Here is a 24,129-nt window from a genome sequence, read left to right on the forward strand (position 1 = left end):
AGCAGATGAGTTCCTCTTCTCCTGTCCTTCCTGTGAACTCCATGGGCAGTAAGTACCTCGTTTTCTTGCCAAATACAATGAGGTAGAATTTCTCACTCTGAGATCATATAAAGAGATGAATTCATACTTCACTGTAGAGACTTTGAGAAGTTTTACAGCTAATGCTTACTCACAGAACTGAGGACCTGATATTTGGTTACAGAAGTAGCACAGTCCAGGTCTGCACATCGCTGTTTACACCAGCACAAGGTAGGTTGCATAAGATTTTGCCATGAGAGATAGGTCAGTGAAAGCTGTGAAATAGTTGCCTGAATGTTAGTGATAGGATGATTAAAAAGAAACCTGAGGTGCTGGCAGGTTACATTGACCTAAAAGTATCCATGTGAAGTGTATCCCTATTAAACTTAGAAATGCTATAGCTGGGCATTTCTAATGAAACTGAAAGCAGTTGGTAAAATCTATTGTGGTGCAATTCTGGGCCTGTAACATTCTGAGACTAAAAATCTGGGCTGCTGGACACTTAAAATAAGGTGAATGTAGAATTCTTTTTTTTAATACTCCATCTAGTGGTATTTGCTGTGTCCAAGGATCAAATGCATTTTGTTGGTTATAATCCACTAGATGGCAACAAGTCCTTGTTGGACTTGCAGATGTTACAGACTGAAATCAATGCAATTCTATTCATAATAGAGGGATGAGGTATGTGCAAATTTATCATTTAAAGCAACTTTTTGGTCATTTTTAGAAACACTCTGGATTTTTCAGGTGTGGCATACTATTAACTGACACTTTAAAATAATGTTCAGATGCTCAGAACTACTAAAGTTTTTCCAGAGTCAGGGCACTGGGCATTCCACCTCTGTTATTGTGCTGATGGCACTTACTTTTGTTGGAGAACTGTGGTTCCTCTGCAAGGGGAGATGTTTCGTCCCTCTGTAATGAGAGCAGTCCTGTGGAATGAACGTAACATAGGCTCAGAGTTGCAAATGTGCGTGCAGTTACTTGTGTGTTAAGGACTACTTATATTCATCTAGCTAGGCTTTCTTCTAGTTGTTCATTTTTATATAGAAATTTCACATGTATATATAATTTTCATAAGCTATATGTGTATAGCTTATGAAAATCTTGTTTGATGTTCGGTTGAATCTTTGTAGCCTGGCATAGCTTACAGTTAATGCATGAGGGGTCTGAATGCAGTAAAAGGTATTGAAACTTAATTTTCCACTGTGTTCTCATATCAGGATATATCTGCCAAATACTGAAAGCAAAGGCTGTCTAAGATGAGTCAAATGACATTTTTCCCCTAAATACTTGTATATTATTGCTGGTCTGAATTTGTCTAGCTGCAGCTGTTGTCTTTGATAAACCGAAAAACGCTTGTCAAACTTCTGTTCCGTATGAAGTTATTTATATAAACTGTTGATAAACTAAATAAACTGAGCTCCTGGAGTTCTTTTCACGTCTTCCTGTCTTTCGATCACACCTTCAGTGCTGGTGGGCAGGCTGAGCGCAGCAGCAGGGACACGGGCACGCTGCCGCTGGTGCCAGCTGCCAGAAGTGTCGGGTGGGCAGCAGGGCCCGAGCCGCTGGGCCTTGACAGATGAGCCCTGGCAATTCCTGCTGGGGCAGCCCCTAGAGCTCTGCAGCCCCGGCTGTCCGGTCCGCGGTGCTGGCAGCACTGGGGGTGCTGGTGCTCAGCTTTGTCCCGCGCCCAGCAGCTGGTCCTGCTGCCTGTGAGGCTGCTGGCCTGTGCTAGGGCGCGAGCAGCTGGCGCCAGAAGCATCCCAAACTTCCCAAGCATGATTTTTCAAAAATTCTGAGTATGTTGGGTAACCTGTTTTTCCCCTAGTAGTTTTTTTTTCTTTGCTGTCTCATTACAAAACATGATTAAAGCAAAAGGCTTACGGATTTTCACAGTGGAGTAGCAAACTGAGTTCTTATGCTTCTTTGTGCGTTAGGAGCATTGAGCTGTGGAGCGTCTGCTTAAACCTTGTGATTTTCATGCATTAGCAAACTTGCTCTGTAGTTTTCTGCCTGAAATGTCTTACTTGGAGTAATTGCAGTGAATTATTTTCACATTTTTTTTTGCAGTAAGGATGAACATCTGGCAAGACTTTATTTTGTATTTTCATACAGATGTATGTAGGGAAAACCAGTAGGTCAAGTGAGATTTCGGTGTTTACAAGAAAGCATTTGTGTTATTTTATATTGTTTAAGAAGCCACTGGAAAAAGTACAAATTGTGTGATCATACATTTTCAGCAAGTCTTCCAAACATGCTGAAAAATTTGGAATTTCAAAGGCAAAATGTCAAACTGCATCAAAACAAGCCATTTGTCTAGCTCATGGTTATGCAATTGCGCAGGCATGCTTTCAGCCTGATCGCTTCTGTACTACTGCAGTGAACTTTCTAGATACAAACTGACTTTTGCCAAGGGTTTCAGTAGAAAAGCTCCGTGTAGGTGACTGGCACTGAACAGAGCCCTTCAGTGCCACACCTGGGAGATTTTTTCTAAAGCCGTGTTTTGCAGAGGTGCCTTCGGTTTGTGCATCAGTTGAACTCAGCAAAGCTGTTCCTGTCTACAATTAAAAAAGTTTGTCTTTTAGCAGAATGAGTAAAGGGGGTTACTACTAATACTCGCCTAACTGGAGGTTACATGCCGTTAGTAGGTGCTGACTGGATGTGTGCAGCACATCAGTTACTGGGGGTACCCCGCACAGCACGGGGCTGCTTTCAAAATAATCCCATAAGCAACCGCGGGAACAAACGAGGCTCAAGGAAAACGAGTGTGCCCGTTAATACCATGCATTGACTGTGGTGCTTCTGCTGGGCAAAGCAGCATTCACCGTTGCCCCTCTGGTCGTGCCTGGTGCTGCATTTTGGGGGCTGTGGGATGCATGTGGGGGGTGCCCAGTGCTCTGTGGAGACCGTGGGGCTCCTGGGCATGTGTCTGTGTCATGTAAATCATGGAGACTCTGGAAGACTGCTAAAGAGGTTACTTTTTCTGCCTCAAGGCAGCAGCAGCTGTGTCTGTCATGCGTACTGAAGCGTCTGATCCTCCCAGGATGGCCGTGGAGCTGGTGTGTCCCCCCCTGCCCAGGCACTCTCTGCAAGTCCTGTTGTAGCTCTCTCGATCGCTCCTTACTTAGTCTGTTAGCTGTCTTATGTACATTTGGGCCTTTTTTAAAAAAAGTACTTTTTAACATGCGTAGCTACATTTAATGTTCAGATTTGTAGCATGTGAAAAAGATGTTTGAAGTCACTGATAAATGCCAATAATCGATTCCTGCTTTTCAGTGTTTATGTCTCAAGTAAAATTCTCAAAACAAAACAACAAACAGACAACAAAAAACACTTCACAGCAGAATGTAAATATTACAAGATACTGTTTTAATGTGCTTCAGTAGACAGTACAGACCTGTATGAAAAGGCTTCCACATTTAACCAGAACGCTTTCTGTATCTTTATAAAGTGTCCGGCATGGGCGCAGCTTCCATTGAAGCTGGTAAGGGACAGGGAGGAATAAGTCAGTCTGCCCTGAATTTGGATCAGGATTGTTTTCCTTTATGTAGAACAAAAATACAGCCTTGAGAAAAGCCGTGTTCATGCCTTGTTACAACATCTGCTTTTCTACAGGGGATGCTTATTTCATCCAGAATTTACTGCTTTGTAAAACACTTCATCTTTGCAGTGGCTGTCAGGTGGCAAAGCATCGGTGTGGGCCTGTGCTCATGAAGGAGTGTGAGCGGCTCGTCCCACAGCTCCCACAGCCCTGCCCCGTGCCAGAGGAAGGAGAAGCTGAACTCAGTGCTGCTTCAGCACGCAGCCTACGTCCCTCCTCCTGCTGGTGAGCCCCGAGCAGTAGGAGCGGGCAGTCTCTCAGCTAGCTGGTCCGCAGTTTGCATTCATTGATCAGTGAGTTGATAGAAACGAAAACCCACCGACAGCAATGAATGTTGAGTGCAGCCATTAGGTGCTGTTCCTGCGGGCAGCTCCGTGCTTCCACAGGGCATGGTCGGTGTCGCAGCCATCCCGGTCTCAGGACACGACTATTGCAGGGCTTCTTGTATCTTGGAGGCTTCTGGGAAGGACATTTACACAGGGAGAAGAGTAGGAAAACATTCTTCACTTTAGAAACAGCATTAAAAATACAGGATTTCCTTTTTCATGGTTTTGCTTGGTTACTCCGCTTAGGCTACAGATTCTTGCTGTCAGGAGTATTGCTTTTGGAATCGAGACCGTTCTTGACTCCGTACCACAAGGGCTGGAGCCCTGCATGGGATGGTCCAGCTGGGGCAGGCAGGGTACTGGGTGGACACGGCCGAGATGCCTGGGCATTCACCTTGCCTTCCCTTGGGAATCAAGGCTGGTTTCTTGCTGTCGCTGTACGAGCAGGCAAACATGAGTTGCGGCAGCAGCTGGACCTCGCTGGGAGGAATCCAGTCCACGGCCAGTGTTCCCAGTGAGCAGCTGCTGAAATCGAGCACAGGTTCCTATGAGCAAATGAACTGACATTCCACAGCTTTTTCCAGACGAGCTCAAGTTGCCAGTCCAAATGGAAAGGAGGTTTTCCTCCTGATCTGGCCTGTATTCTGCTATTCTGAACATACACCATACCCAGACTTGTTTAAGCATGCCATATGCCGTGTATACATTACTGCTATTGTGCTGTCCACAGAAAACCTTCCATTACTCATTTTTTTGCAGAAATTCTGGTCTAGCTCATAGTCTTTTTGTTTGTTGTTGCTGTTAAATAGAAAACAACCATTTTTTAATTTTTTTTTTACCAGTTCATTTTTGGAGAAAGTAGGGAAGTAGAGCTGGAAAAACTCAACCTCTAGCTCTTAATATAATCTAAATCATGACCTGTTAATAGCAACCATATGTGAAAAACTCCGAAGGTTCAAGCTTTCCATTTAAGAGAGGGTTTGTGATAAACCTCAAGGTACAGTCAACGGTCGATGGTTTTTTTTAGTTCTCAAACTCACCGACAGCGTTGAATGTTCACTGAAGCTATCCAAAGACGGCTGTGTACATGCACTGTACATACTTTCCATGCATATGTTTTCCATAGACTAGCAGTGGAAACACTGCTGAGGGCTGCACATTCTTTATTGTAAAGTCTTAAACTGCAAGTATTTTAATTACGAAATGGAACCATGCGGACTAATGAATAGCAGAAGTGTAACACTACTGTTATCGATGCTAGCTTGACTTCGTGGTTCTTAAACCAGCTTTGAGTATATCTGAACCACAGCTGTGGAAAAGCCTTCCTCCTGTGGATGTGCACACTGTACATAGCATCGCCAAGGTTTTTAAAGCTTGAGCTGCTCAAGCGAGGTGGGCGCTGGGCACGCTGCTCCCGACTCCAGGTTTTTCCTCTTGGCTGCAGCGGAGGTGACATCCCAACCTTGCTGATGGGCAGGCAGCACAAAATCGTTTCTACCTCTTGCTGCTTCTTGCTTGTCTGATATTCTGAGCTGCTTCCTACGTGCTGCAGCGAACCTGCAGGTCCATCTGCAGTTGTCTGTGGCAGCTGAAAGCGTGGAAGGGTCTCCCCAGCCCCAGGTGAGTGTAGGCTCTGGGCAGGCTCACAGAGGCACTCGTGCTGGGCTCTGTTCAGAGCCTGATTCCTCCCGTTTGGTGGGAGTCCATCAGGCTGGTGTTAGGTGGCTTGGGAAATCCCACCCAAAGTGAAGAACTGCCTCAAAAGTCTGTCTGATTCTCAGATCATTTTTAATATGATCTAGAGCATTACTGGAACAGCTTTTTCCTTAAACTGTGAGTTTTAAACTGAGTATGTGAATGTCTGCCTAAGAACGTACCGGTCAGAATGCCTGAACTGGATTATCTTCATCCTGGAAAGTGGAAAAATGGATTTATTCTCCTTAAATTTCTATCTTGCATTCAGTTACCTTCACTTTTTCCACCTGGCTTCCACGGTTTGAGAGAGAAATTACTTGCAGCTTGTTTGTAAAAAATGGAATCTCTTGCTGTATCTGAAATAGCTGCTGTAGGTGAACTGGAGCCTGCAAAGCCTGTAGGAATGATTTTACTTTAAAATTCTGTAGACTAGCTTTTAATTCAGTGATTTCTCTTGTGAAGTCTCTGAATATCCCGAGCTGATACATGTAACTTAACAAATATTTTTTGTATACTGAGTAAGTTGTATCTTTGAGAGATGAGCTTGTTCACAGAATATAGTTTGGAGACTGCACTTAAATGGGCTGAGTTCAGCGGTACCATTAAACATCAACTGATCCTGGAAATTAAAGAAATTCTCTGAAAATTAGTCTCACCTTGTTCCTGCAATCTTTTTGGAGTGGGAGCTGGTGGAACGAACAAAGAACATTTGCATTAATAACAAGCAGTGATTGACCTCAAGTGCTGAGCCCGGGTGACCGCAGGTGGTAGGTACAGCGTAAAGCAGGGGAACCAAGTGCAAACCGAGCATGAAACTGCATGCATGTATTAAACTGCAGAGAGGCTTTTTCCTCAGTTCACATCTTCCTCCTCTTGTACCTCCACTGACCCTCTACCCGGTAACTGTCGTCATCTCATTTTGGAAATGGAAATCATTTTTTTTTTTTCTGAATCCCACAAAGCGTGCATGTTATTTCTATATTCTGTCTGCATGCTCCCTCCCTCTTGCAAAGTTCAAAGCTCTCAATCTGCTAGATTTTTGGTCGGATTCTGAGATGAAAAAAATATTCCCCAGAAACAATGGAACTGGGCAATGTTTGCAGGCTTGGGATGGACAAATGAAATTGTTACAAGTGTCCTTCTGTAGGGGATTTCTCCCCCAAACCACCTACAAAACCCCTTTTCTCTTTTGTCTTTCCCTCTCCCGGTGTGTGTGTTACATTTCCATACAGGGGGTACGTACACTGTGTACATTGTGTAAGCACACGTGGAGGGGCACCCTGCTACAATGACAGCAACGAGCACCACCAGCCCGGAGGCCGGATTCTGTCCTACGTAGTCCTAGCACTTTCTCTTACTGGTGCTCGAGCGATTGCTTGTGTCCTATCACACAACAGGCCGAGTCACTTTTCATGCCGTTTCTTCCCCATTTTGTTTCCCTACTGAGGTGCCTCACCTGCGTGCTTAACCAAAGCTTCGTCACTGGGGAGCAGAGCACGTGCTGAGCTGGGCAGAGGGCAGCCTCACAAAGCTGCTGCCGAGGGGTTGTGTGAGCCTACCGCACAACATTTTTTGCACATTTCTTTTGCATTAGCATAGCAAAATTGTTGAGATGCTGTTGTGGTTGTATTTTGTGCTGGGCTGGCAAACCTCAGAAGTTTGGAAGCTTCATTATCTGCACTGAATCTTGAACTCATGTTCCTTTCAAATGTTTTTCCTAGTGAGCGCTGACACCAGCCCGTATTTGACAGCTGCCATCTCTATTTCTATTACTTTTTTATGCAGTGTTACAGATCTCTCTTGTAAATTGGGGAGTGTAAAAAAATAAAAACAAATGGACACTTCCCTGCCCCTAAGTCATGCTTTTACAGAAGGTGAACATGGCTCTTCAACACCTTCTTGAATCCTTCACCAGCTTCAGCTGAAACACCAGGCAGCTGGGGAACGGCCCTCCCTGGGGGAGGCAGTACCTCGGTGGGGAATCTGTCCGGGAACATGCTGAGAAGTAGCAGTGTGCGAGCACCATTGCTCAGGAGAATCCCCACCCCGGACTGGGAAAAGCTCTGGGCAGACCTGATGCCTTCCCTAGCAGCAGTCAGCTGGTAGCCACGGGTCTGCAAGTGGCTGACGTGTGGAACCGCAGCAGGGCTCACCGATGGAACGAGCTCGGGGCAGAGCACTGCCGGAGCAGAACTTGGCACTGAAAGTGCTGCACGCAGAGCACAGGGCTTCTCTTTGAACCTGTACTGCAGAGAGCAGGTTTTTGTATGGAGAAAACTCTCCTCAAAATGTGCATACGCATCCTCAAACGCAGATAAATTGTGTAAGGTCTGGTGACAAGATTTAGTTCTGTGGATGACTCTGGTATTCTGTGTATTTGTGGTGCCCGAACAATTCTTACACCCTAACCCAATCCTTCTGTCAGTTCCTCACAGCAATGCTTTTATTTAGAGCCTAGCAGGAACCCTAGCAGCACTGCCCTAAGTGCCGCTAAATACGTTTCCAGTATGCATGTGGTAGGAAAGCAGCTCCACTTCTCCACAATCTCCCCTCTGCCGGGGGAAGCACTTGTGGAAAAGCCCTGCACAAGCGTGTTTGCTTTGTCCTGTAACCAACTTTAATTGTCCTATAAATGTGTTTGTAGAGGCAAATTACTTCGGTGTAAGCATGCAAATACACCTTAGGGAAACGGGGGGCAGATAAGGATGCAATCACTGGCGGTGTTTTTAGTTATTGCTATTTCACTGGAATTTGGGAACGTGTTTCAGTAGCAATGCCACTGCCAAACACTTCAGCATCAGCAGCCTTCTGCAATTAGCACTGCACGGTGTTATTTCTCCTAACTGCCCAAAAGCTCGCTGGATTACTACTTGACAAGTCTTGTGATATGTGAAAGCAGGGGACAAAGCTACCCGACTGTTCCCTTTGCCCTCACAGAATACAGAACATAACGTCACGGTGCTGATCCCACAGCAAACAAACACAGCTCTTCTGGGACCTGAGAGAAGTGCGACTAATACCTGTTTCCAGTGATCTGGGGGGGGCTTAGGTTATTTTGATGTAACTGTGCATCGACAGCCTTGCTGGTGGATGCAGCACAACCGCAGACTTTTGGACTTAATGCCATGTGACATCTTAGACGGGTGTGATATACATTTGCTGTGGCGAATGCTGAAAGGACTGAGAAATGACAAAGAGGGAGGTCTCGGTGTAATTCGAAGTGGGAACTTGACCAAGCGGTGCAGTCCTGGTCTGCTAAAGGCTACGCTAGAGAGATCACTAAGCTGGAGAGGTTTCTGAAAAGCTAAGTGGAGAGCAAATTGGAAAATCAAGAGACTTGGCAGCCTCTGTTTAGCTTAGGGTCAGGATCAACTTGATTAACCCAGTAGTGTGCATACGGCGAGCACAAGCTCACCTATAAAGGGTCCTTCAGCATCACGTAAGCGAGGCATCTCTGCGAGCACAGAAGAGCGTGCTTCCAATCTGCAACTTCCAGCTCTAAGAATGAGACTGCTCCAGTTGTTGCCAGTGGTCCAGATGGACTGTCTGTCACTAGGAGCATTTAAAAACTCTTCTGTGCTCTATTGAGAAGAGCTGCTCTTGTTCACGTGGGTTGTTGCAGGCAAGCCCTAAGCCCTGCTGCTCCAATGGTGCAGGTCTGCACCATTTGTCTGGGCCTGGTTGGGAGCTGGGGATCTAAGCAGCACCTCAAGAGGAAATGTTCAGAGAAAACAACAACAAAATCCTCAAATACAAAATGGGTGCTTCGGTTATTCATGGAGTAAAGCTACTCGTTCAGCCAGGAAAGGTATTTGATTATCTTGAAGTGCAGCTGCCTGTTGAAGATAACCTACCAAAGCTGAAAGGGGAAAAAACGCAGACACTGAGGTCCTGAGTGGATGCCCATGAAGATTAAAAGTAGAATAAAGCTCTCTGAAGCAAAATGGTGAAGGGTAGGGAATTTTGTCCTCTCTGTTAATATCTTTACCTGCACAAATGAGCCAATTAGAGCACAGCAGCGCTGGCTCAAGCTTCATGGTGTATCTGGTTTTGCAGGGGAAATGCAGACCCTTGAGGCTGGGTTAAGGATACAAGCAGGAGAAACTTGCCCATGTCCTACAAATCATCTCTCGTCTTCCAGATGTTTTTCAGCTCCCCCTCTGTTTCTTGGTTTCTGTGCATTCAGTAGCAGTGAACGATTTTTTGTGAACTGTCCAGCGTCCCTGTGAACTCTTATCTTATCCCACATCTTTTAAGAGAACATTTGTTGCCATGAAGATTACTGTCAATATTAGATTCATTGTTAGGATTCCTGAGATTCTTCTCTATTAAAAATGAACTCCTGCCATTGTGCTGTGCTCCGACACATCCACTGCTGGGTAAGCAGCTTCTGTAGATATAAACAACCCTGTCTCTGTTGGTATATCGACATGCTAGTGATTCTTCATCGCTGAAATATTTGTCCTGCGCTGCACTAAACCTAGGACGTTGTTATAGTGGTGGTGGTGAATTTAAGATAAGTACTGCCTCGGAAGACACTGCTCTGCTGAATGCTCTTACTGACTGATCTGTGCTGAAGATCAGAAAGATTTCCCACTCGTGAATTTAGGCGCAGTTCCTGTGACTCGGTTCAGGAAGGAGAGCGATGATTGTAATTACAACCACTCGAGTGTGCTACCAGTGCAAGCCCGAGCCTGAGATTGGTTTCTTCCTTTCGGTATTTTTAGAATCTACTGACCCAGCTGTCAGTACGACAGTTGTTAGCAAAAGCTTCTGCTGTTGTAGAGAACTGACCTCTTGCTTTCAGATGGGAAATGGCTGGACTTGGCCAGGCTTGGTGGTGGCAGTAGGGAGGGCAGAAAATACTTTCTGTCCTAACACACATCTCAACAGTCAAACTGAGATACATCATATGCTTCAGAAAAAAATAAGGGTAGCTAGAGATTATAATGTTAACTGCAAAGACCAGGACTCTCTTGATCTTTTGTTTCTGATGAGCCAGTGCATGCTGCAAAGTCTGCTTTGTGTGAGCTCTTCCTGAACGTGGTGTCTGCAGTGAGATCTGTGTCTTACAAGGAATCATCCTGTGTTTCAATTCAAGGTAGTGAAGAAATGCCCAGGAGCTGCATGTACGCTTGACAGACATAGAAAAATGTCCTGCAAAGTAATCACCAGAGAAATTTAAAGATTTTGTTTTGTTTATATGGTTTAATCTTGAAAGACTGTATTAAATGTGATCCCTGCAATGGAAGATCTGTTCCTAGGTAGGGACACTGCAGAGGTGTCTTCCTGCAACACGAGCCACATTGTGGCTGTTGCAATGTCCCTGTGTTCACACACTGATCATACTTAAAAATATAGAAATGCAGATTTTTTCATATGCAAATTGGGACTTTCATATTTCACTTACTCTGTTGGAATATTAACAATTCTAGCTGGATGAACCTTAGATTATCTGCTTGGGAAGCAGTATGGATGGAGAGGGATCAAATGAAGGATTTGCTTTTCATAATCATGTCTCTTTCTGATTCATTGATAGTTTGTCCTTTGAAGATAATTAGTTTCTATTTTTCAGCTATATAAACCAGCAGTTCTCAGCTGATACAATTCTAGGTTTGCAGTTCTCAACAAAAACACCTCCAAATTTCACAGGTTTTGGTTCAGTTTAGACAGCATGGCACTTCTGAGTCAATTTTATTTTGCCATCTTTCAGGACTCTGTTTCAAGATACATTTAGTACAATAACGATTTTACTTCTAATAGCCCTAAATAACTACGGCAAAGTAAATGACAGCATGATGAGCTGCAAGAACGTATGTTCTCAGCCTATTCTTACAGCTTGGCGATGTCTGGTTTAGCTGGAAATGTGGCGTTGTCTTAATGAGAAATGTCTGCCTCAGGAGTTGAACAGGTGCCGTGATCTCACTGAACTTCAGGATGCTGGATTCCCAGTTGTGCTTTAGGTTAAGCCTCCCAGTTCAGGTTAATTCCCGGTTGTGCTTTAGTTTAGCCTCAGCAGGTACCGTGAGGTTTCAGTGCAGTGCTCCTTACGCCATCAGGAAATAAAACCACCGTTACCAGATCCTGTGCCTGCTCTAACTCACAGTGAACGAACTTCCTCAGTTTCACTGCTCCTTGTTCAGGTTTCCATACCAAAGTATTGCAAGCTTGTTTATGAATGATCTAGACTACAGCATGCAGCCACAGCATTGACTTTAGGGAACCTCAGCCACCGGATGCCTCAGAAGGCAAGGACAGCCTTCTCTTATCTAACCAGGTATTGTACTACTACAGCATTGTGTGTACCGTTGGTACCTCTAACTTGATTTTCTGTTTTTAGAGAAGATTCTGAAGTACTCTTAAATTGGGTATACTGTTACTGCTAGAAAAGCTGGTGGGTGAAGGAAGCAAATGGATTTCTCTCTTGATTCAGACTAGCCTGTCTGGGATCCAGGATGCAGTTCCACTCAGACTTGCTGTTTTGAAAGATGCAAATCCTGGTAGCGTGCCTGACTGCTAGTCAGTTATTGGCCAATAATACTTCTCTTCCCTAAGAACCTCTGCCTGCAGGGACTGTGGGCCCTTTCAGTTCAGTTCTCAGAAAGAAAGAAAAGATGGAGAACTGCCGCAGGGCGCAGTTGTGAGACCAAGGATTCCTTTCTGTAGTGTCTTTACTGCTTTACACTGCTTTAGTGTCCGTTTCTCACTTCTTCACTCCCACACGAGAGGAAAAAGAAAAGGAAACATCTAAAACACACGTTGACAACTGTAAAAGGCGGTGCCTTTGTTCTTGCCCTGAGCTGGGTACAGCAGACAGCCGCAGCAGCCCTGGGCATTCGTTGCTTTGGCGTGCCCAGCCCTGGGTGCCACGCTGAGGGACCCATGCATGGCTTCACAGTTGTTGAAGGCTTACGAACTTCATAACTGAGCCTCCTTACAATCTGTAAATGACCCTCACCTGCCTGGTTCTTGCAATTTGGCACTAGTTCACCGCTCCTGTTCTAGCATCTCCTTCAGCTGATGCTGGAATTGGAGATGATGCCTAAAGCAGCAGTGTGGTCAGCCAGCCACCCGCTGCCCGCGATGCTCTTCCTCCACTGCTTGGGTGTGCTGCCCAGCTAGAGACCAGCCGTGCCTTTGTGACTGTGCTGCAGGTGATAACATTTAAAATAGAAGCCTCTTCAAAGGCTCTTGCAGAACAACTGAGTATAATTTGGGGGTGGGTAGGAAGACACTCCCTTACATCTGGTGATCTGGCACGTATCCTGCTGGAAGGAAGACTTGCCCCCCTCAGGTATTTAATTTCTTTGCTTTTGTGTGCTTTAAGTGTCAGATGATGATGGGTATGCCATCCAGGTGAGCAGGACTCAGCTGTTCTTTTCAGAATTGTAGACTTAACCTATTTAAACATAGCCATTCTGTGAAACACAAAGGAGAAAATGTACTCATCTTCATTTAGAAGAATGATCTTTGGATAACGTCACCCAAGTACTACTCGTTTTTATCTTCCCTATAAAATAAATTGGTCCCAGTGTGCTGAGATGCACATAAAAGTTTGAATATGGAAGTAGCATAAAATTCAGATGACTCGGTAGAACCAACTTCAGAATTTTGGAAAGACTGGAGTGGATTTACGGAGCACAATTTATGAAGGAGTAACATGCTGGCGGTTTTAATCCGTGAGTCTTAATCTGCTGGCTTTGTTTTATTTTTCCGTGCTCTTTTCTATAGTTGTTTAATTCTATTACCTACCTTTCTCCTGGGGTGTGATAAGAACAGGACTGTTTCATGGCACAGTTATCAAAGCACAGTAACGAGCCACAGACTGCAGATGATGGTTCTGGAATTTGTTTCGTGTACTGCTCTTCGAGTTGGGGATTCAACAATTGCAGCGTTATTTTTAGTTTCCCTTTTACACTCAATTCATTGGTATTTAGAAAATAGTTTCTAACACTTCAAAATATACCTTCTTTCCATCCCTCTTCCATGTACTTTCACTGACAACCGGGTGTTTGCATATCTGTGTTTCAGTAATTGCCTTCTAACTGGGACAATTAAGGGCTGTGAGAAGAGAGGAAACCTGTCATAAAGGCAGATTGCTGTTTGGAACACTCGGGGGTTTCCGAATGACAGCACAAAGCATAGGTGGACGTACTGCAAGGGTATCAAAACTCAGACAGCGAGACCCTCGTGCTCAAACACGGAACTGCAGGTTTCTGGAGGGAAGGCTGCTTCTGTTCCCAGGCTGAGCGACACAAACCACTGCTCACAGAGATGATACAGCTGGAACAGCCTCGCTCTACTCAAATACTTCAGCATGTTCTTCATTTTCAGAGTATAATGCTGAAATACTGTGTCTATCCACTGGGTACTGAAGGAAAAAATTATTAAGTAGGGCAAACAAAGCTGAAGCTAAGCTATTATGTATTTCAGCTTGCTTAGTATTTGGCATGTGGACCAAATGCTTTAGATTATAAGGCATAAGCCGTTCAGAACCTTAAGTTATTTTAAAATTAAATGGATGACAGACACAGGTCTGCTGCACGGATTTGATTTTCTTTGTGTATTAGCAGAAGTAGTAAGCAATGTCTGTAAGTATCTAATAAAGCTATTTTCTGCTGTTATAGAAAGGTTTACTATGAGAAACAGAACTGAGACAGTACTACATTTTCAATAAAACAAATTGAACAGATTCTCAGAAATCTAGGTCACAGTAACAGATGACCTATACATGGTCCTAGTTTTTGATGCAACTGTCTAATCTGCTCTGAGAGTACTAGCCAGACATCATTCCTAATTGACCTTGATATTCAGTGAACAGAAAGAAAGCTAAAGCCACATGATATTTAAATCTTCGGCAGAAAAAAATATATGGCAAACCTGAACGCATTCTTTTATACCTGGAATCTATCCTTGTACCGCGAGCCTTATCTGCAGCCAGGTTGGTATCTTAAAAATCTGAACGTGGGGCTCCCCCGCCAGCAGCCTGAGCACAGCCCTTCCCAACACCTCGCCCAGCTGTTTGTGACCGCTGGGGCACCGTGTCTTGGACTGGGCTGCCCTGTCGGCCCTTGGAGCGGGCAGTTGAGCTCGGAGCACGATTCTGCCGAGCACGAGGCCGCCGGTACCCGGAGTGAAGGCCCTGCAGTTACGGCAATGGAGCCGCTGACACGGGGCACGCAGTGTGCTGTGAATGCACGCCTCAGATGGGACTGGAAATCACGGTACGTGTGGTCAAACCCTGACCGCCTGTTTGCAGACCCGGCTAATCCTTCTTGTTCGTGACATCTGACTTCAGGGCCTGCTGCGGACAATGCCACATTTACAGGCTTCCTACGTGTGAGAACAGAGGGATGTGTGCTGATAAATGCATGGCCTGCCAGTAAGCCCAGAAGAATCTAAGTAATAAAGCCTTAAGTGGGCATGGCGAGATATTTTCCAAGAAAATGTTAAGTTCCTTTAGGTAACCAACTAAGACTCGGTAAATACACCACAGAAGGTTTTGGATTGATGACCTGTGGTTTGCCGGACCTCACTAGCTGTGTTGTCAGGGGCCTGCATCTGGCAGGTGACGGCGTTGCTCCCGACGTGCTTCGTGCCGGAGCTGTGGCAGGAAGCACAGACGATGCCTGCTGCTGTTCAGGGCAGGGGCGCCTTGTGCTGACGGCAGCACCCTCTGGGGAGGTGTGCGGGTGCACCGCAGGCAGCTCCAGGCCCTTTAATTTCAGCAACTCGCCCCCAAACTGCTCCTGTCCTCGACTGCATTTTGGCATCTCATCTCCAACAGTCGGGAGTTTGTGTGTTTTCACGGGTTGACCACAGATCTGAGTCATTTGCTGTTGCAAAACCAAATTGATGCGACTGTAAGAGAGCTGAGACTGAAAACTCGTGGTGATGGTACTAAGGTCCTTCCTTGCGTTAGGGGGTCGGGGCAACTGCTGATGGTCCAAACTTTCCATGCAGTACAGGGAAACTAAGAGTGATTGAAGTCTGTTTAAAAAGTGTTTTTACTAATCTACACGTCAGTGCTGCTGCTTATGGGGAAAGGATGCCTTTATTTCATCTATAATATGAAAATACCTGGTTGTTGTCTTCCGTGTTTTTTGTTTGAATCTTGCGTGACATTAATCAATGGTATGGTCCTGAAACGATTGTAGCATCTGCTGGCTATTACTGAGATAAAATGAAATTCTTAAGATTCCACGTTCGTTAAATTGCCAAGTATATTGCTAAATTTGGGCATACCTGGTACATTTTTATTGGCAGCTAACCCTGTAATGCAGTATTATATATTAATAAATCCTCAGATTATATACACTTGGGTATTTTGCAACTGCTGCAACTTCAAAGCCTGTTAGTAGTTAAAAGGTTTCTTCTTTTTTTTTTTGAGTCTTCATAAACTTTATACTGGAATAGCTGTAAGTGGAGTTGGGAGCACTGACTTGAGTTACCCCGTACCCGTGTGTAGTTGAGAACAACCTGACCAAACAAGATCTTCAACAGCTCTCAGCAACCTTTCTTTATGTGCGTGTCAGGGATTATTCTGATGTCCCAGATGAGTTTACAGATGCTCACAGCCAGGAGGGCATGCCTGGACCTTCTTTTTATGCCTATTTTGATTAGGCAGGAACTCTTTCTGCCAACCTCTAACAGTATGGTTTCCACTCCAAGTGAAATGCCCAACAGGTATTCAAACTGAGACACCTAATTGCCAGGGCAGAACAGAACTTTAAGCTTATTTTCTTTTTAGGAAGCAATTCAAAAGACTTTAACTTTTTTTTTTTTCCGAATGTTTTAAAATCAGCCTACTGATGAATAACCAGTATTAGCAGTCACAGAGGCAATGGAAAGGTTACTATAATTTAAGAATACGATGGTATTTAATCGAAAAGTGCTTTGTTGGTAGATGCATCAGTATCCTTAACTTAGAATAGAAATCATCTGGGCTGTTTTCAGTCAGAGGCTTCTTTTTGATAGGTCTTTCTGGGTTTGTAAGTATCATGACGAAGAAAATTAAAATAGCTTGATTGTAATCTACCCTGATTCTTATCACCCAAGTTTAACTGAGAAGTAAAACACCCAAGCCATTGTACTGCATCAGGAAGAGAATTCAAGGAAATTGTATAATTATGCAGACAGAAGTGATTCCTGTGCAAAGTATTTACATTCCTATTTGTATTTCTAATGTCCTGAAACAGCAGCTCAAGGTGCTACGAGCTGGCCCTGCGCATACAGGGATATTTTACCTCAATTTTACTAGCACTACAGTAAGAGGACTTCACGTTTTTCAAAAGTTGTGTAGTATTTCTGCCATCCAGGCTTTCTGTTCCCCTATATTGCCAGAAGGAGCACCGGAGGCACATCCTTGTCTGCCTGCTGGGCTGACGCAGGGCACATCAGCACGGCCAGGGGCCCCCACCCGTCTCCCCCAGGTGCCGTGGAACAGGGCCTTGCTTCCCTTGCTTCAGCACCCATCTCTGTCTTGCTGCAGTCACAAGGATTGCATTAGTAAAGCATGCTTAAGAGCAGCAACGAGCAGAGCCCATTTTCTCTATTTGGTGATGGTGCAGCTCGGAGCAGAAGCGTACATCTCCCAGCCGCAATTTATTACAGTTCTCTGTTCGGCCTTTCCCCTGGGCGAAGCAGAGAGCTAAGGTATTTCTGCTGTGCTCGTGGCCGTACAGGCAGAGATCTGCTGGCTCCTCTTAAATACTGGGACTGAGAACTGCATCTGTATGCCTGAGAAGGTGGAAAGCCGTAATATCCAGTTGGAATGGGTGTTGGGTGATGTTCATGGGTACGAAGATTTATGGAAGCTGAGGAGGAGCAGCCCCAGCCTCCTGGTAAGGGCTGAACCTACCTCCCCCCTCGGCGTACAGTTAGGGGCAGGCTCCTCATCTAATAGGACCTGCTGGTTGGCTTTCTAATCTTTATAATTTCTGCTCATTGGCTCCAGTCAGAGGATTAAAGCCCAGTCTCTGAGGAGTTCTTTTTTTTTTTTTTTTTTTTTTTTAAAGTCTGAAAGACTGGGGGGTGGGGGGAATAGGGGAAATAGGAAGTACGAGACACTAAGTATTTTGTTTTCCTTATTTATTGTGGTATTTGCCAGGCTGACCCGACTGAACAGCATCCTCCTACACGCCTGACGGGGCGAGGCATGCGGTGAACTTGCTGTACCTTTAGGACGGAGCCAGCGCTCCAGCTCCAGCCCCTTCCAGCTGCCATTAACATGAGGCAGCACATCTCAGGCTAGACATCAGCTGTCTGGGTAACGGATCTGCGCTGTTTATAAACACCGAGGCTTTCTGTCATCAAAATTCCTTCCCCCCCCCCCCCCCCCCCCGTGAATTCAGACCTCCAGCCCGGCCACGCTCCTGCCCGCCAGCCCACGGGGCAGGCACCGGCGCTGCAAAGTAACCGTACGGACTCGTGGTTTGATGGGCCGTGACCACAAAGCTTTTATGACGTTCTAGGTGGTTAAAAATGGCAGTAAGGAGCTCTTAAACATGGCACGGTCGTGTTGCCTCTCCGTAACGGCAGACCTGCCAATAGTGCATCAAAAGCCGTAATTTCCTGTGCACTGCAGCCCCCCGTCCCCGCTGCCTTCAGCTTTGTGTCCCCCGGCTTGTGCCTGTGTGCTAACAAATCTCTATTGTCCGGCGGGGCGAATAGTGGCTGGGAGCAAAGAATTGCTGTCTGGTTTCTATTCAAATCCAGGTAGTCACAGATATGAATGGGCTCCCTCCGACAGCCCCTGCTCGGCGCGGAGCCTCCGCCGCTTCCCGAGCCGGGGGGCTGCAGGGAGCGGGGGGGGGGGGGTTGAAGGCGTTTTGACGCCGCTCCCGGCTGCAACTTCGGGCCCCGCCGCCCCCCGGTTCCGGCCGCGAGCAGCGGGGCGAGTCGCCCACTCGGCAACTTTCTCCGCCCGCCGCACGGCCCCGCTCCGTCCCCGCGGCTCCGGACCCGCCGGGAAAAGTTTGGCGGCCCCGAGCCTCCCGCACGGCCCCCGCCGAGCCTCCGGTGCTGCGGGCAGCCGAGGGACGGGGCGGCCCCCGGGGCTGTCCCGGGCCCCCCGCGCCGTGCCGGGCCGTGCCCCCCGCCCCAACTGTTGCTGCCCGTGCCGGCGGCGCGCACAAAGCCGGTGTCGGCGGGCGCCCTGCCCTGCCCTGCCCTGCGCTCCCCGCGGGGCCGCCGCCTTTGTCCCCGCCCGCCGCCGCCCCCCGCCGCCGCCGCCGCCTCCCGGTGGGGCCGGGGCCGGGTCCCTCCCCCCCCGATTCCCCCGGCCCCTCGGCTCCCCCCCGGCCCGGCCGCGCTGCCCGGCGGCTCCGGGGACCTTTGCGGCCGCCCGGCCGCGGGGCAGCTCCTGCGCGGAGAACAAAGGAGCACGTGCGGGAACGGCACCGGCGGGCAGCCTCCCGCCGGGACGGGCTCCCCGTCCCGGGCCGCGCCCCGCCGAGCGGCCCCGCGCCGGTGCCGGTGCCGGCCCTTACCTGGCGGCGCCGTCCCGCGCTGCTGGGGGCGCTGCTGGGGGCGCGGCGGGGCCCCGAGGGCTTTGTCCCGGCCCCGCGCCCGGGAGGCGCCGTCCCGCTCCGCTCCGCTCCCCCCCCGCCGCCGCCGCCGCCGCCCAGCCGGGAGCGGAGCGGGGCCCGGCCGCGCGCGCGCGCCGCCGCCGCCAGTGACCGGTGTCGGTGCCGCGCCCGGGGTTTGTCAGCGCCAGCGGGAGCGCGCACGCAGAGCAGCGGGGCCGGGCGCGTCCCCGCTCGCCTCCCGGCGCCCCGCAGCCCCGCGCGCGCCGCCCCGCCGGGCCCTTATAGCGCCCGCTGACGGACAGCGCCGCCGCCGTCACGCGCGCCCTGCGCCCGCGCCCATTGGCCCGGCTCGCAGACGGGGCGGGGCCTCCCCCAGCCCCGCCCCGCCCCGCCCCGCCCCGCCCGGCGCGGCGCTGTTTGGGTGTCTGGGCGGCGGGGAGGGGGGGGGGATGGCGGCGGGGGGCTGGGGGCTGGGGGCGACCCCGGGGCTCCGGCAGCGCCGTCGCCGCCCCCCCCCCGTCCCCCCCCCGCGGCACCGGAGCCCCCCCGCCGGCCCCGTGCGGCCCCCAGGGCTCCGGGGGGACCCGCGGGGGTTTGGGCTTCGCCCCCCGGCCGCCCCCAGCCGTGCCCCGGGCCCCTCCGGCCTGGGAATGAGGGTCCCGCCGGGCCTCGCGCCCCCCGTCCCGCTGGGCTCCCCCCCAGAACAGCGGTGGCGGGGCCGTTCCCCCGCCCGCTGGGTGCCGCCACCCCGGGGAGGCCGCCCCAGGAGCGCTAAATGCCCCCCCCCGGTTCGTTTCCCCGGCTCCCCGTGGCTGGGCTGCGCAGCGCCCCTCGCAGGGCTGGGGGCCGGGCAGGGCTCCCGCAGGGCCGGGGGCTCCCCTCGGGGCTGTCGCAGCCCCCAAGGCCCCGCGGGGCCGCGTGTGAGCTGCTGGAGCAGCAGGTGGCTGCGGGCAGCTCCCCTCATACCCCCTAATTTTATTAAAACGCCGACCCCAAGGGAGCTGCCACGGTAACACGGTCTGTGCCCTGTGGGGTCTCCCAGCACAGGGGTCTGGGGAGCGTTTTGGGTCGTGTCGCGATGCCAGCATCAGGGGTCCCTCCCGCGACAGGGGCGTGGGTGGCGAGAGGACCTGTCAGCATTCCACTGTCAGTTCCCACCGAATCCCCCTCGAGGGCTGGATAGATGCACAAATGGGAAATGAGATGAAAAAACAAATGACAGTTACATGGCAGTCATCGAGGAGGAGGCAAACTGAAAAAAAAAAGGCCAGGACGGAGCTTCAGCCGTGACCCCGGCTCCTATCAGCGCTGTGCAGCTGCCACTGATGGGGGCGAAGAGGCTCCCACCTCTTGTTCCTGAGTGTGAAGGCGATAGCTCCTATCTGCTGTCCGTTCTGCCCACAAAAATCATTCTGGTAACTTCTCCGGTTCCCAGACAGCTTCCCCTCTGTCTCCAGCCATTCTCTCTCACTTGCTGAGGCACTTTGCCACTCCTCCGTCCTGCTGCTCAGAGCTCGCTCTGGTGCTTCCTGGGCTCTGCACGGGTGCCCGAGTGGTCAGCTGTGGGTCACACCGGCTGAAAAGAAGACAGTGTCTTTGAACCTATTTATGAAAAGTTAAAAATGAGACCGCAGGAGTGTCTTTGAGGGTAGTACGGACTTTGCAAGCCACCCAAATGGCTGCTGCACTCTAGGAGCTTTGACAGCCTCCTGTGCATGGACACTGTACTTCCCAGGCCTCGTGTTGTGTCCAAATAGTGAAATCTTTTCATGAAATATTGTAGCAATGACATAAACGACCCCAAACATGAAATGTAAAGGTCTAGAAAAAGAAAGTGCTTCGGCACTGTGTGTAAATGGAATCACATCCCAGTCTCCAGATACCCCTTTGTGTCTCCCGTATCAGAGGTGATCTCCACCTGGTTAAGTTGCTTGAATATTTTGAGGCTTGCCCTAATTATATTGCTCTCATTATCAAAACACTAGGTCCTGTTCACTGGATATACATCGTGATTACAGAATTAGAACCATGTTTCACTGAATCTATGGAAAACATCACTCCCCAGGGGGAAGCTGCTGCTGCTGGAGCGGTCGTGGAGAAAAAGCTCTCCAGGCAAGGGCACCGCATCCGAGGGCGTCCTGACACGCTGCTCCTGGCGGCAGGAGCTGGGCCTGAAGGACCCTGTCACTGACAACGGGGCTGGGAGGAGGAGCTGGGGGTTGACCCAGTTTCCAACCCTTAGACCACGTTAAAATGCTGTAGTCGACTTCGGGGTATGTTCTGTGCAGAAAATTCACCCCAGTCAAAAAGAGCACAACGGAGATCTGCTGAGCCACCAACAGAAAGGCAGCGCAGGGGCACCTTGTGCTTCCCCCTGGTGTTTGCGAGTCTTTTTGGCACGTCCAGTCCTGGAGAAAGGCTGTGACAAAACGGGGGAAGGAGGAATTCTTCTGTAAGTTTGATCAGACCGAATAGGCGTGACTCAGACAGGTCAGCATCTGGGTCAAATATGTCTCATTTCTCCTGACACCTTGAAGCCCAGCGAGCTAAGAGCTGAGGGCTTACATGAGGGCTTTTCTCCTCCCGTGCCATCTTTATTGTAGCTACAGAGAAATGGAGTACACGAAGGGCGTTAAGCCGAGCACAGGCTTGTGGGGCTGTTTGGGGAGCTCTGCTGGTTTGTGAACAGTTGCCTCACTGGCCCCGCTTCCGATAAACCGTGGCTGCCCAGACACTGCAGGGGCACCAGGAGGAGGTTAGGGGGACGTGGTGCTGTCGTCCTCCGCTCCAAGGGGCGAGGTGTGAGGGGCACCGCGGCAGGGAGCTCTCAGCAGAAGGCAGGCTCCCAGCAGAGAGGCAGTTTGTCGGTGGGGTGAAGGGAAAGCAGGGGGGCTCAACGGGTGGAGATGCCTTCAGACAAAGGCATTGTGCTATGGCGTGTTACTGCCCATCCATACTGGTTTTATTACAAGGTTCCAGCAGTCCCCAGTACGAGCTAGGGTAGGACAGCTCCTGGAGCTGGGGGCTGCGAGCTGCTGGACCTGAGGCTGCTCAGCAGGGAGCGGGGCTGCCTCCCTCTTGGCAGCGTGGCTCAAGTTCATGGTCGTTACTCGTCCTTAGCCTCACATCTGATGAGGGTAAGTCCAGTTGTGCAAAGCCAAAAACCGTTCTGACCCGGTGAGCAGATCCTGGAGTCGAGCCCTGCCTCTGCCCCCCGTGTGCCCCCGCCATCGGGCCAGCCGGGCGTCTTCTGACCCCTCTCCACTTCTGTTCCTCTTCTGGGGTAATCGAAACGTGTCCGTGGTCTTGTTCAGTCAGGCACGACTGTAAATCAAACTATCTAAGAAAATAGTTTGGACAAAAGTTAATTTGGGTCAAAGAGGGATTAACCGAGGAAAGTGTTTCTACTCGTTCATCCATCTGCTAAGAAGCAAGTGGGAAAAAGCTTGGAAAGAAACCTTGCTGAGCCCATTTTATGAGTTATTTTGTGTGTGCTCGGTCCTTCTGGTAGCTGTCAATACTTAAATCCATCTGCATCAATGAGGAAGGGAATAGATTGATTGGAGAGCAAATTCAAAGAGGAGAGATTCAGCCAGTGGCACGATGAAAGGCAGAAGCGTGGGTAGAATGGGATTAAAGCAGAAGTACTCTTGGTATTGACCACACGGTCAGAGGCCTCTACTCCTGCTAACAGTCGTATTTAGGGCTAACTTGATACCTCTTGTGCGTGAAAAAGGAGGGAAAAAAATAAAAACGTCAGCATGAAACTGAGGGAGATAGCAATTGTTTGCTAAAACTGATAGAAATTGATGAAGAGTCACTACAGAGCCCTAGGAGCAGCCTAGGGGAAGCCCACACCGGGAAGGCCTCGGGTTTGGGGCTGAAAACTGGAGGAATGGCCGGCAGCTGGCAGGGCAGGCTCCTGGGGCTGCCACTGCTGGAATCCGGGCGCTGTGCGGGGCTGTGGGGCTTGTCCTGGTGAATCCCCAACACAGAGCCCTGGGTTTCCTTCTTGCCTCTCCGTGCATGCAGTTTCCTCTCACCTTTAAAACCTCAGTTAGAAGAAAAGCAGCCTTCACAAGGGGAATTACATCAGCCATCCGAAGCACTGCCATTAAAATGTGTTCTGTGCACGGACCGCGGGACCGTGCCACTGCGCTGGGTGCTGTGCAGTCAGTTCTCGTGTCTGAGAGTCAGGGAACAGCTCGAGTCTGCTTACTTGAGAAGTAAACAAGAGGAAAATATAAAGGAATAAGACCAAAACTAAATAACGAGTCAGTGGAAGAGCCAGGAACGGGTTCTGCTAACTGTGCATGTATTTGTTTTTTAGGGTATGCTGCCAGTATTAATAACAAAAGAATTGGCTCAGTTTCCACATTTCAGCTATGAAAAATGCATGTCTGTATTCCTGTAATCAGGGGAGCACTTGTGCTCAAAGAGAGGAGCGCTGCAGGTTAGCACTCTGACAGTGTCCCTGTGGCTGTCTTTTTCTCGGTGGCTGTCACCTTCTGTAGTCATCAAGTGGATAAAGAATTTTTGTCATGCTGCTTCATGAATGAAGTCTGTGCTCTTAAAGAGCAGGAGAATTAGCTCTGAAGTGTGCATTATCAGAGCGTATGATGATGTTGGAAATCATAAAAACTAAAATATACTTTCTCTCTATTTTCCATTTCTCTTATCACGGCTCTGAGGAGGTGCAGAATCTGTTTGTAGTTTGTCACGTTTGTTGTTGTTTTATTTTTTTTTCCTAGCTGCTGCAGAAATGCTCGGGATCATGGCGAGCTACCAGCCCTTTGCTTTTTGCATCATTCAAAAACCTTCCATTTAGAAGCCATTCTGATATCTTGGTGGTTTTTTTCTTCTTCGTCTTTTTTTAACTACTAAGGAAATTTGCATGAAAATGGAATCATTGTTTCTGAAGAGTTCCATCTGCTCCTGCTGCTTATTCTGTAGCTGA

At 49.0% G+C, this 24,129-nt stretch overlaps 1 protein-coding gene across 3 annotated transcripts in view; it reads left to right on the top strand.

The window, feature by feature from the left end:
- Window positions 1-24,129, top strand: part of NR6A1 (nuclear receptor subfamily 6 group A member 1) — a 56,433-nt gene continuing 32,304 nt past the window's right edge. For 2 of the 3 annotated variants that reach the window (XM_032200474.1, XM_032200476.1), the window contains exon 1: window positions 7-48. In XM_032200474.1, the coding sequence (XP_032056365.1) occupies window positions 42-48 (7 nt within the window). In that variant the 5' untranslated portion in view covers window positions 7-41. Of the gene's footprint in view, window positions 49-24,129 lie in introns of all 3 variants that reach the window. The other variant, XM_032200477.1, reaches the window with a different exon arrangement.

The sequence above is a fragment of the Aythya fuligula genome, chromosome 19, assembly GCF_009819795.1.
Source record: "Aythya fuligula isolate bAytFul2 chromosome 19, bAytFul2.pri, whole genome shotgun sequence".
In the NCBI taxonomy this organism is placed as follows: Eukaryota; Metazoa; Chordata; class Aves; order Anseriformes; family Anatidae; genus Aythya; species Aythya fuligula.